The sequence below is a fragment of the Papilio xuthus genome, unplaced genomic scaffold, assembly GCF_000836235.2.
Source record: "Papilio xuthus unplaced genomic scaffold, Pxut_1.1 DF829758.1, whole genome shotgun sequence".
NCBI lineage: Eukaryota > Metazoa > Arthropoda > Insecta > Lepidoptera > Papilionidae > Papilio > Papilio xuthus.
The window spans coordinates 59,781-74,372 of record NW_013528891.1 but is presented as its reverse complement, the minus strand read 5'-3'; the positions used below and the strand labels follow the sequence as shown (position 1 = coordinate 74,372).

At 34.1% G+C, this 14,592-nt stretch overlaps 1 protein-coding gene across 1 annotated transcript; it reads left to right on the top strand.

Moving 5' to 3' along the window:
* The first annotated feature begins 10,962 nt into the window (after window positions 1-10,962).
* Window positions 10,963-14,304, top strand: LOC106121335 (facilitated trehalose transporter Tret1). Its single transcript, XM_013317000.1, has 7 exons — window positions 10,963-11,173; window positions 11,886-12,091; window positions 12,372-12,683; window positions 12,929-13,061; window positions 13,243-13,451; window positions 13,563-13,751; window positions 14,043-14,304. The coding sequence occupies exons 1-7, from the start codon at window positions 11,092-11,094 to the stop codon at window positions 14,283-14,285; spliced, it is 1,374 nt and encodes a 457-aa protein (XP_013172454.1). The 5' UTR covers window positions 10,963-11,091; the 3' UTR covers window positions 14,286-14,304.
* The last annotated feature ends 288 nt before the right edge of the window (window positions 14,305-14,592 follow it).

The window sequence follows — 14,592 nt, the reverse complement described above, 5'->3', positions numbered from 1 at the left end:
AAGATCTAAACAAACTGTAGAGCGCCTTTAGTTCGCTTCTTGTAAATTGGAAAGTCAAATACGAGTGATGAATAAAGTCGGCTTGTTTCCATTGAAATATTCCATTTGTGAAATATTTGTTTCAAACTAATTATCAATTTGCATTCGAATGTTGTCAAAATATGAAACTTTAATAAAATGAGAAGTTTTAATTCAAATGTAAATTAACAAATTAAAGTTTGCCAGCGACATAATTATTTACGATTCGATTCCTTCATTACTGTAATATAGAATCATAATGTGTTAACCAAACCTTTTGTTATTGAACATACTTACATTTTAAGTTTCAAAATCAGTCCAACTGTTTCGGAGATTATCCGCAACATACACGGATTTGCGGACCGACACTTTTAATATAACATACTGTCTGTATCTCCAATTTTATTAATATGTTGGTTTAGAAAAATAATTCTTCCAAAAAAGATAAAAAAATTACATTGTCACCTGTTGACAAATGAAAGAGACGCAGAAGCACTAGCGTTAAAACTTTGTACTCAGACCTCTATTAGGTTAATGGATTCTCTAACTGCCTCCGAAATGTTGCGTACAAAAGGCATTGGAATTTAAATTAAAAGAACTTATATAATAATAATGTGTTAGAATAAAAAAAGTATTAAGGAGGCACACATATGAGTACGTTGCCACACTCATTGTATTTCGTGATCATTATTTGCCTTACATTATTTAATATATTTCTTTAAAACTCACCTGTACATAACTCTACTCCAATGAACATTAATACACATAAACCAGTCATTTCAATAATGTCGTATTGTTGTTTTTTTAACTAGAGTAATATATCTCAAATAGCGTTGGAAGAAAAAAATATATAATAAATTTATTATCTGCAACTGTGGAATAAATCTGAATGAGCTATAAACGTCGCAGAGAGTCAACCTTACGACCGCATCGGACGAATAAAAATATTATAGCTAGCTTTGCAATAAGGAAAGACATGTCAAATATATTGCCCTTTTTGTTTGTATTCAAGGATTTTGTTATGACATCGTATATTTCCTATTAGCGTCTGCAGCATATCATTGTCATCCTGTAGTACGACTGCGGCGTAGTTGTCAAACGTTTGACCGGACCGGACCAAAATTGACACCTTTAGAATTGATTCCCCCACTTTCAAATGTCGTAGTTATCCGACATTCTTGGTAAAAGAAAAAATCGTGATGCAAACTGCACAAATCTGCGAAGAAATTCAAAAATATGTGTGAAGTCAACCAACCCCCACTTGGCCAGCGTGGTTGACTATGGCCTAGTTACCCCTAACTTATGGTAAGCTCCGAGACCCTCAGTGGGGATGTAGTGGGGAGAGCTGACGACAATGTTGAATTTAATAAAAAAAACACCATAAATTGACTAATATCACGTCGCTGACTTGTAAAATTTATTTCACAGTTTTTATTTATTACTAATAGAACTTCCTAAAATCATAACATTTATAATCAGAACCGTTTCAAAAATGATTATTTTTATCTTTAAGAAAATATTACAGGAACCTTCTGCAAACTTGGTTTTCAAAGAAAAGTTAATTGCTTCAAGAAATTAATTTTTCCTCGAAAAGATTTTAGTACTTGTAAAAATATTTTGTCCACAAACGGCGTATTTTCGTTCCTCAGATGTATACGATCACCAAAAACTTAACGAAGATAAAGAAATTTTGTAACAATTTAAGTTTAATTTATAAATTTCCGCTTTAACGAAAAATACCTGAATAAAGTGTAGTAGTACTTTGTCTTCTACGCAAAGTGATAATTAAGTTAAGTTATTTCCTACTTGATTCAATTTGTATTTTTTTATTTACTCATCTGTTTGAAAAGTTTTAACTAACAAATAAAATTTGTCACAGGGAGTTATATACTGACACAAATTTAATTTAATGACAAAAATACTTTCAAATCATATTTAACCAAAAAAAAACATTAAAATTTTACCATTTTCAACTTATCATTTAACTTTTTTCCACGATAATTCAAATATTTGTAGAATTCTCTTTTCTTTTCTAGAAACGTAAAACAAACAAGTTTCTTTTGAATTGCACTTCTAATGTTTCTCTTTGTTTTTTATACAGTTCCTTTCTAATGCACTTAAAACGTGCTTCGCATTTTAGAAGGAAAGTTGGCAAACGCTATTCGTATAACCCGGTCTTCCCCCGTAAAGGAACGGTATCTTTTAAAGATTTACCCCGACCCATAAAAATACCGATTAATGATCCTTTAACATTAAAATTATTAGACGGCACAAAATTCATTTGCAATAAATTTCCTCATAATATAATTTTACATTTGGGCAAAGACATAAATCAACTATGACTATTTAATTTCCGCAGCGATAAAGTGTTGTATATTTTGGTACTTTCTAAAATACATATTTATTTAAATTGAGTGTATGTAACAAAATAAGTAATCTATCAAGTTTTTAATAAGCGCAGTTAACTTGACGGCACAAGTGAATGTGAATGACTGACTGACGAACTGAACGCAGTAAATCTAACATTGACGTATTTATTGCTGTGACAATCAAAGACTATTCAGATGATGTATTTATGGTCATATTCAAAACTTTTCCTTTGAACAAGTAAATGATTTTATGAATGAAATGATTAAAAGTAGGGACATCCGATCAAGGTTTCATGTTTTCAATTCCTGCCAAGCAATTATTGTCGTGAACCATATTCTACTGCAAGCCAACAAATACTTAAAAAATAAAATAAAGGAATATTCTAACATCGTAGTAGCTACTATATAACATATAAAAATATAAAACATGGTATCGAATAAATTTTCCTTCTTTCTTTCTTTTATAAAATCAACCATATGCCACGTCAGGTAACGTCACATGTTAACAAACGGTTCAACTTTACTTTACATTGCTATCCGCAAATTGATTTACGTGACTGAGATAGTGCGGAAGCAAAAAGGTTTGATTTACGACGCACAGGTAGGGTCTTCTATCCCGTCCTAAATACAACTAATGTATGGGTTGATAACACCCGCATAGTTCTCAAGTCCCTTACAGCGCTCAGTGTGTAAGAAATAGTTTATGTACTTTTGTTTCTCCATAAAATACTACCATTATAATTTTAAGTTTAATTTAAATGTACTGTGATACATTAGGCCCAAGCATGATGTCGGGTGCCATAGACGAGATACTACACGAACAATATTTTTTTTTATTTTAACGTAATGTTACCTGTACATTTTTAGACATAATAAAAATAACATTAAAAAAACAATCTCGAAAATGTTATGATAAATTATTTAAAACAAAGGTTACTTCTTTTTATAGATTACATTTTAATTATTCTAGCAATAATTTTCTAGGGACGTCCTTTTTCATGTTATCACGTAATTACGTGATTTTAGGGACGGTATCGTTCCTATTGTCATCGTCGAAGCTTTTATTAAAAAGATCCCGAGCAAAGACCGTTCATGCATACACACACATACACACATACACTCATGTGTACACATACAAACAAGAGAGGTAATAAAACAACCTCTAATTCATTGAAAACTTTGAAAGAGAATTTATCTTCTTTTATATTGAACTCATATATATTTAAGAATATTTATTAAGCGTAGTAATTTTATATATTCCACTAAAATGTAAAACTTTACAAAGAAATTTTTATTCACTACTATCATTAGTATCGTATGAAATTAACTAGTCTGCAAAATATAATTAACAATTATTTCTCACCTATACGATATACCTAGGTTAATTGTGCTATAAATAAATAAGACACTAATAGCAAGTTACGATCCTGAATAGAATAAAGTAACCAAGACAACATATAGATGTCAGTGTGGCAGATATTAAGACACGTGAGTGGGGGGAGTATTTACACTCGCCGGGTACCAACGCGACGCTACGGATAAAGTCTTTGGACATTTTTACTGAACAAGATAATTAAATTAGCGGCACTTTCACAGTGGATATTCTGTTTCATTAAAACAGAGCGTATTGTCTTTGGACCACATCACTTTACATCAAGTAGGATAGTGGTTAAACGCTAAGTTATTCAAGTAAAAAAAAAACATCAGAAAAAACTGTGTTTAGGAAGATAATTATATTATTGATGATTTTTACTAAAGTAATCGTATTCCTTATTTTAAATTCTTTGTGTTCATTTCAGTCATTCTATTAAGTTGAATAATAATTGTTAAAGTTATTTTACTATTACGTGTTTAAAACTATTATAAATAATATGATAGAAAATAGAATCACTAAACTTACTAGTGATTTTATCAATTACTTTTGTTGGATTGTGAAAAAACATTTCGTCCAATTACTGGTTGACTTAAAAATTTTAGAACCGTATCCCCTCTTAGTAATTACCCGGGGGACAAAAATGCGGTGATATTTTAAGATGTTCCTAAATAAAGATGTTATCATGAAATAAGTTAAATCTTTGAAGTTTGCTCGAGATAATAAAGTGTACTTTATCATGAGTTTTGTTTGCACACTTCCTCCACTTAAAAGTAGACGAGGTTTAAATAATTAAACGGCTAAGATTTACTTTATATATACTACGTCTTTTAAATCCAGATAAAATTGGTAACAAAAAAAATCAGATTTTCTTCAGATGCGGCACGGCACACCCTTATCTATATTATAATATTTATTTGCACGGATTCGATAGTATTCAAAATGTTTGTCGGTTGACCTTTACTTATTGTGCTATCCACACGCTATGAACGTCAATAAAATTAATGAGATGTGTAGAATATTATGAGGCAATTAATCTCACGTAAATATGTATAATATTCAGGCTTACGATGCGGCGGTGGCGTTGTAAAACAAAGATATTGCCACCGCCGCCCGCCCCGCCGCGCCGCCCGCCCCGCCGCGCCGCCCACCGCGGTGTACCAAAGGTGTCGTAAAGACATGAAAAAATAATACGATAATATGTAACAGCCACTTTCTTTTACTCGAATATGAAAATGAAACAATATCATTCAGTTGTTTCGTATGAAAACGATTTCGAATCGTAATATCGTTTCAGAAATAATCTAAAGCATAGCACATAGAGCAGCATAAAATAAATTGAATTTGAAAATGTTTGTATTTTCTTAAAATAAAGTGAACGTAATAAAATAAATAAGTAGTGACATGTCAGTTTGTGGAGTGCACTCGAAAGAGAATCACATTCCCACAAGCTCGGTACAGTCAGCTGCATAAATATGTAAACATTTTCAAAACTTTACAAACTTATAAAGGGTTTCGTCTTTTAAATATATTATATGTATGCACAAATACGTCATTAACATGAATTTGTGATGGGAAGGATACGTGCATATACAAATTTTTGAATCCGAGGACGTTTAAAAATTTCTAAAACTTGTTAAATGTTTACATATTCATGCATCTAACTGTACTTTACTTCAAAAAACATATTTACTTCTTTCGCATTTAAAATCTCAGTTTAACTAAAAACAATCAAATTTTAAAACGAAAATGCGCATCTTTAGACCCTTACTAGAATACCCATTTTCAAAATATTATCTTTATTTCTATTGCTACTACGACAAGTAAGATTTGCATAAAACTGTTTTATTGCGTATACGATATTAGTATTAGATTTAGAAATAAAAACAGATTATGTTAGAAGATATAAAATAAAAAGAAAATAAATGGCTACATAATTGTTAATATGTGACTGTCGAAAATTCTATAATAATAGTTGAACAATATTAATGAAACACAAAACGTTCTCTTTGAGCTAACTAATAAGATAAAACTCATCAAATATCTATTCGACGCCGGGACCAATGCGCTGCTCGTCGTCATTGTTTTACTCTTCAATTAATTTCCCATTAACGTCACTACTTTACGCACTAAAAAGAGTTTACAACTTTTTATTTATTCACATTAACTAGTTTAACTTTATCTTAATACCGTTGTATTAAAAAAAAGAATTGTTAGTTTGTTAAAAGACCTATCCTTTTTATTCGTAAGTTTAAAATACCAAGAGTTTTTACAAGGGCTTTCAATAACAATGTAAGATATTTAATAATTAATATTTAAAGATAATTTAACATTATGCCACAGTTACAAACGTTTCAATCTGTATCTTTAATTAAAATATTGTGTATATTAGGTTGAATACAGAGACAATACCGGGAGTGCGCAGATCATTAAGTTGAGTGTATACCAAGTTTTATGTGCGATCATCATCACAAGTTGAGGAGATGTCAGACAGTGCTCAGTGCACTCAATTATATTATGTTACGCTCAGCTTAGCCTCTTTGTTTACATTTTATTTTGATTGCAGTATAATTACATAACAAGTCTATCGCCTTCTCTTATCTATGAGAATCATTATTGATATTTGCTTTAAAAAAAAACATAACGACTCCACATATTTTATGTAATTTGATTTATCCATCAAAATTAAAAATCTTGCGCATCATATGTAGTAAATAAACCACAATTAATTATCGCATTTTAAATTCAAACGCCTGCGAGAAAATAAACGTAACGCCTCCTTTGTGTTCTCTTTCCAAGTTCTTACAGGCGGTGTCTAACACGTGTGGTTTATCAACCATATTGCTGCAACGTTACTTTTCATCGCAAATTAATTAAATTAAAACTATTGTGCACACACACATGTTTATGTAGATACATAAAAACATATTCAAATAATTCTTCAAATGTTATTAACTAGATGTATCATTTTTTCGAGAAGCATTATGAACATACATACATGTTCGCATTTGTTAAGCTTTAAGGTGAAAAATGTCAAGAAAATTCCAAAGCATTTCACAACACAACACGACGTTGACAAAAGTCCGCGCAATAAAAGCGATATCTTTTGCTCGTCAAAGCGGCCGAGGGCGGGAGGGGGGGGTGGCGCAAGACAAATTGCTCACATCAGCAATAGATTTTATTGAAAACCTACGTTATTTTTATCGTTTTTTAAAGAATTGTTCTGTTGAAAAATGTTTAAAACGAACGCGCGGACAGTAAGATGAGTATGACAGTTGGGGTTATCCAATTAGAGCTCCGTTCTTGTGTAATAAGAACAAGGTGAGCATTAAAGGTGAATTAGCTTCCATTAGCAGTTAAACATAACTGCCGCTGAGCCGGCACACGGCGAACGGGGCGGCAAGCGGCGCGGCGAGCGGGGCGGCGAGCGGGGCGGCGGTGGCAGGACTATAAACAACACTTTATTGTATTTCGTTTGCAAGAAAATATTATATTAAAAGAATATAATGCGGAAACAAATCATGTGGTTTTATGATAACTTTTATATCATGATAAAAGTGACGTTACAACAGTTGCTGTTGCTACCTCTGCGAATCATATTCACGCACGTGACATGCAGGGGTAGACAGAGACTTTGCAAGTGGTCGTGTTACGATCTTGTTGATACCAGACATGGGTTACGGATTGAAGAATGGTGCGAATAGGGTTTCCTTTAATTTTAAACCTGAAACAGTAGTCGATCATTCTAACTTTAAACTTCATTCAATGTTTAAACTACGATTTCTGTTTGAGTATAATTAATTGTAATAATTTGTCAAGAAGTAATGTAAGTTGTGAACTCGCGCTCCGCAATGGTCGACATTCGAGTCCGGATTAAATCGCTATTTATACAAATGTTCACATTAAAACTTTGCACAGAACTTAATTGCCATTAAGATGTTACAATTTTTTCCATAATTTAGGTTTTTGACATTGAACGTGAAAAAGTTGTAACCTCCAAAGGGGCCTGAACATATTTTTTTATTAATGAATAGAAAGAAAACATTCAGAAGAATAGTTTATAAAATACAAGCGGTTTGATAAGTTGGCGCTAATTAACAAAATCTCGTTAAGTTTTATATCCAAGTCAAACATAACTTAAGAATTTAACTTACACTCTATATGAGAAGTAGAATACAACTTCATTCCCCCCTCCCTTCGCCCCGCACGACCTGATAACTTAAGTTAGAAAACTGCTGTAACTTAACTGACTCGAGGACAATATTTCAAAGTGACAAAGTACAAAAACGGATTATTTTGACGGCATTAATTTGGAGTAAATAAAATAACTACGTAGATATTACCGGAGTTCTGCTGACGACAAATTCTAAATAAACGAATGTATCGAATTTGAAATAAGTATTTCAATGTAATTGCAAAAGTTCAAATTGGTTTCCGAACTAAACACCATTCATTAAGATACATTTTGAATTATTCATAAACGCGTACATTTTCTATAGAAATTGCTTTAAAATTTAATTGCTTGTCGTTTCTTATTGAAAAGAAGAAATTTAAATAATCTACGTCATGAACTTTTTGCAAATATCTTTTGTTATTCATATTGCTTCATTAAATTCACGCTGTTCATTGATAAAGACAAGTTTAATAAAGTTTGTTGTATAACGTATTATATTATCTAAATTAACATTTAATTACAATCATTAGATATTTTAAAGTCAATTACAAAGCGTGTTAATTATAATTTTACGAGAAAATTGTAAATATTATCGTACGCAGCAGCAATGTAACCTGACTCCTGCCTGCAGAGCTTCATAACGACCTCTTTATTTCATTAAACATTCAAATTATGAAATCGTTAATCACAAAACACAACTTTACCAATATTTCTGTTAGTTTCCATTACAAAACACCTCAACAAAAAACATTGCCACTTTAAAAATACATATATTTTATATCATAAGTTAGCGAGCAAACTATCCATAGATATTCGTAATTGCAGATGCTTAGAAGATATGTTCCTGTCTCCGTTCAATTCACCTCCCATCCTTTTTCAATAAGAAAAGTGAAAGAAGGGAAAGAAAAATAAGGAATACGGAAAGAATATACATAGCGAGCAAACATTTTACAAGATTATAACAATATTTATAAGTTAAATCTTTAATGTGGGTAAATGTAACGTTTAATTGGTATTTCAGACTCAACCCAAGAATTCCCGAGGATCTTAAATATTTCCGTTTGGAAGCGCCCGCCTTAGCCCCCGGAAATATCCCCACGTCCTGCGCCCTGCAAGCTTCACTGAATACATTATACTCAGCAAATGGTAATCTTTACGTCACTTCTTCGAAGAAATGCTACAAGAATTCAACATAAAGTTGCTAAGGTCGAATGGTCTTATTCACAAATATGTAAATGCATTATATGAAAAACAGACAAAGAAATAACTCAAACCATATAAAATATTGTTTTATTTTGTACGGATGATTGCAGTGTAATCAAGGTGACATGTTTTTCAAATCCGTTTCCCGAATGTATATATATTTTAATTCGGACCAGCTCCGACCCTCAGCAACGGGACATCGTCAACTGACAGATTGTCAATATTTTCACCGACAACTTTATTAAATTACAGTCCACACACAATTTGTTTACAACATGTTCTGACATGAAAAATTAACACGTATACCTTGATGAAAAGAGTTACTGTTATAAATTGACCTTTTTTTGATGACACAAACAAATAAATAACAAAGTTATTCAATCGCTTTTTAATTTCTAACATTTTATTGTTTGATCTTTTAAGATGGATTCAGCCGTTCTTGTTGTTAACATCGCTGTCATATTTAAAGGTTAGTTTAAAGCTTTCATACGTCCTGATATAATTGATGCCAAATCACTGCCGATATAAAAATAAACAATACAGTTTTTACAATATACTATATATAATTCCAAAGACCAATTTCCCTGTTTAAAACATATTGTTATATCTGTTTTGTCACAGATAAAATACAGGGATGACAATATGTTTTATTTAGAGATTCTGATATCGGAAACTGAAGTAGAACGTAACACTCCTAACTGATTAATGTTTTAAATATAAATCTTATGAATATATAAATCAGTAGCTGCGCTGTTGCCGGCGTCTGTCTACGCGCTTTGTGACTCTACACGTGTGAAGAGGATAATCCTCAAGCATTATCACCTCCCAGTGCGTCTAGCTAATTATTAGCCTGTACCGTATACATGTTGTTGTATAAAATAACGAAGTTTTGTATAATAACAGACAAATTGCAAACTACGCAACTAGTGCGCGGAGACGAGCCTCGCCGACCTCAGTGAGCAAATACAAGGTTAATTCAATTATTGCCAGCAGTTGTACCAAATGAGATGACTTGATCTAATATAAGACGATATGGAACAACAACACAATCACTCCCGTAACACTGAGGAATAAACAGAGATACGAACTTTCAAATCTATGTACGCATGCTCATCGATTTCGGTGCTCTTAATATCGTCCTTTCTATATATAAATAATGAGATAATCGTCAACTGTGTTCAGATGCGCCTAACATCACGTACTGTGACGTCATCGTTGGCTACTCATCTCCTATCTTCGTAAATTAACACTAGAGATTGCCGACAGACTCGCTCTCTTATCATTCTTATTTCCCCCGGTTTTGTTTTTTGTTCCTATAAGATGACTTTGGAATAAAATTAGCATGAATTTTCATTTTTAATTATATAAATGTAACATACGGCAGCTGTGCTGTATGCATGTAACTTATCTAGTATTTCCTTTTGTAGGCCACAAAAATGTGTGACTAAAGTTACAAGACGAATTAACATTTTTTTTCTAAGACCAAAATCTCTATATAACATATCGTTATCCCTGTCTTTATCTTTGACAAAACAGAGATAACAATATTTTTTAAACGGTATTTTAGATCTCAGAAAGCTACGGTAAGTCAATGATACGTTATAATGTAACAATCAAATTGATAATTTACAATATAAATAGACTTTAATGACTTTATTAGTGAGTACATTTTGTGTGTTACCTCACGTCACGTAGCTACCGAGCAATAAGCACTGTACAAATACCTGCGCCCCATTCACTAGATTACTGCGTATTAACTCTGACAATAATTGTCTTGTGATGCAATAAATGTTTTTATGTTTATGACGTTAAGAATTAAGTTGGTATTGATAAGAGCGCGCGTGTTGTGTGAGAGATGTAGTCGAGTCGTCGCAGTGTTTGTGAGCGGCCGAGGAGCGAGGTGAGTGGTGACTCGTGAGTGCTGAGTGGTGAGTGTGCGCGCCCGCAATGGTACAATGGTCTATACTCTCACTGAAAATAAGGACCCCGGTCAAAAGAACATTGTTGTTTGGAAACAATATTTAATATCTGTTTTCGGTGAGTTATATATTTTGTTTTTAAAACACATTAAATGATCTGTCAATTTTAATTGAAAAACATAATGATTATCAATATACTTAAGATAAGTTTTATGAGTGGATTGTACAAAGACTTTCTCAAACTATGATTAAAACATAAACAAAATAGACGGATGTAACTAGTACGTGACATCAACTTTGTTTACAAAAATGCCTACTGTTTAATTTTTATGAACAGTTTATGTTTATGATGAGTAAATCGTGCAAGTTTGTGCACGAACTGGCTATCTATGAAATTGTCTACATTTCAAAACATTATTTTACAAATAATACAGTAGCATATGCACTAGAATATCTGCCAACTACACCTTCAGTAAGAAGACATATTGGTGAATTACGGTCACACGTCCCGGCCAATGATTGGCTCCAACCGGCGCTGGCGACCAATTGAGTTCATATTAAGACGTTATGCCACAAGGACGACTAATAGCTCTGCTAGTAGTGTATCGAACGAAAAACACTAACAAATGTCGAATTATTATACTATATAATTTTTTTTATTATTCTCTTCTAAGATTCATCGGTTATCCAAGATGTGCATTTGATCACTAGCTTGCAAGAGCAAAATAATGTAGAGGTCTACTGCATTAATGTAAACGAGCGACTGTATTATTTGATTGTAATAGATCTATAACATCACTATAAGAAAGATCTATTTATAATTGTTTCAGTCAGCATTCCATTCATAACACATGGAGTAGAAAACGAGTTGCTGAATGCTACGTCACACCTCGCTCCGGTTATAGCGGCGGCGCACGTGCCATGGACCGAGGTTACCTTCCTCCTGGCCGCATTGGTCTCCGCGCCCGCACACGGCATCCTCATAGACAGACATGGCAGGAGAATTGGCATTTATGTATTAGTGCTGTTACAAGGGGTGAGTACACTTTAAAATTACTCTTAAAATATAAGATTACAGAAAGAGGCTGTGATATCAAAGACTTTTTATAGTAATTTTGAAAGACGTTAATTCATAGTTATGGTTGGAACTAATGTATCATAATATACTTACTAGACATTTGCTTTAAGGTTTATAGAATCCCATAAGTCTTTGAATCTAAAAACACTGAATTGCTCCATTTATCATTTAGCTGGGTATGATAGTAAGAGTACAGACGGACACTTCTAAAACAGTAAGTTTGTCTTTCAACATGCAGATGACGAGCGTGCCCCTGCTGTTCTCGACGTCGGAGTTGAGCGTGTTGGTGCACGCGGCAGTAGCGGGCGTGGCAACAGGGGGCCTGTTCCTCGTGCTGCCGGTCTACGTGCGAGAGGTCAGCGGCGACGCGGTGCGGGGAGCCACTCTGACGCTTATGATGCCCATGACGACACTTGGAAACGCCATGAAGCTGCTACTCACCTTCGACCAGATGCTGTTTTTGGTGCTCGGTCTTGTTGCATTGGAACTCCTCGTCGTCTTTCTCATCCCAGAAAGTCCGGCGTACTTGGTTAAGGCTGACAAAGTTGAGGTTAGTACAAATGTAACATTAATTTTGACTTTGTTTTCTTATGTCTGCATTCTTCGTCTTTACCAAAAAATCCTGCCACATTAAAATTTTATAAATATAGAACATTTTGCTAATCCCTTGTGATGAAATTTTACTTTTCGAGATATCAATTTAGTTTTTATGACAAACAATATTTTCGGCAAAAAATCATGTATTTCAGATGTTCATGAAATTAAATCTTTAAATGCAATATTTTTCCGTTACAGGATGCTAAAGTGGCTGCTGCGAAATTAATGTGCTCACGCAATGACGACCCTTTCGTTGTCGATGATATTAGAAAGTTAAAGGAAGAGAGTGATAGGGCTAAAGCAAATGGAAAACTTACTATATTTCAAATACGTAAGTTGATCTACATATGTAATGTATGAATTAAAGAGTCTACTTGATAACAAAGTCATAACTCAAAGTGATCATTCAGTATTTTAATTTTGATTTCATTTTTCAATATAACTGGTAAGTAATAAATTACAATTTACAACTTGAATTAAAATTAAATGATAGTAAAAACATATATTTTCAGTGAAGAACAATATATACAGGGACGAAATAAAGATAGGATTAGTGTTAAACACGACGATGGTGCTAAGCGGTAGCTCCATCTTCCTTCAGCCGGAGAAAACGCTGTCAGGTCTGGGCGCCGACGTCGACCCGCGGCGACTGCTCGTACCATTGTCGTTGTTAGCCGGCGCCGCGTGCACTGTAGCATTAGGTCACTTCGTTGAGAGAAAGGTAAGTTACTAAGATATACTATCAAGCTATACATAAACATAAAAGAAAGCTAATTTCCTACAAATGTTTGAGTTTATAAGCGTACAGTTAATAGTTACTGCTTACTACTAGTACGTGGTAACGGGAGCATGCGGCGTCATGGTGTTGTCAATGGGCACTCTGGCGGTGTACACGCAGGCCGGGCTCGCGGTGACGTCACTGCGCTGGGCTCCACAAGCCGCCCTCGCGCTGCTCGTCGCCGCCTATGGCATGCTCTGGGCCCTGCCCACACTCATACTGGTCGACATGCTTAATGTGGAGGTACGCACTATACTATCTGTACGGATAGATACTTTTCCTTTGTTCCGATTTAAACAATTAGTAATTCCTGACAGCATACCGACCACAACCAACAGCGCCAAAATGCCGTAAATCAAGTAGGCGTAAAATACCTCAGCTTATAGCCTGTCCAATTAACAGAGGGCGGTGACTGTTATTAAATTTATTTGCATTTGATTTTATGAAAAGCCAGTTTAAACAATTTTCCATAAATCTGTAAAATCGATAATAAATTAATCATATTCACGGCTACAAAATAAAATTACATTTCAGATCCGAGTAAGGGCTATGGTGGTAGTGTACGTATACAGTCAGATGATAAAGCTGGCGCACACGCTGACCTTGCAGCACATAGAGGAGTACGTGGGCGTGTACAACCTGCTGTACATATGCGCGGGCATCAACACGCTGGCCGGAGTGTACGCGCTGAGTACTCCGCCCGCCGCCAGGGGGCGTACAGTGCGACAAATCGAGCGCCAGCTGCGCGCGCGCCGCGTGCCGCTCTGCCAGTTATGATATACACCTATTTTATACATATCACATGACTTTTATTATGCACCTTACTGTAGAAAAGTACTGTCATTAAAGTAACTTTAGTCAACTAAGCACCTCGTTAAGAACTCGGGAGAAGAGTAGAGCTTTATCCCTCTCTCTCAGGAATGTGGCGCTGCGTGGGATACAAGTGACTCTCTTAAAAAAATGTTCCCAGGACTCTAGTGAGATATACAAATACAAATTGACATTGATTGGGATTGTAATGGCATATAAATTTAAATGGAAAAGTCTTTAACGTCTTATTTCCCGAATAATTGCTTTATGATTG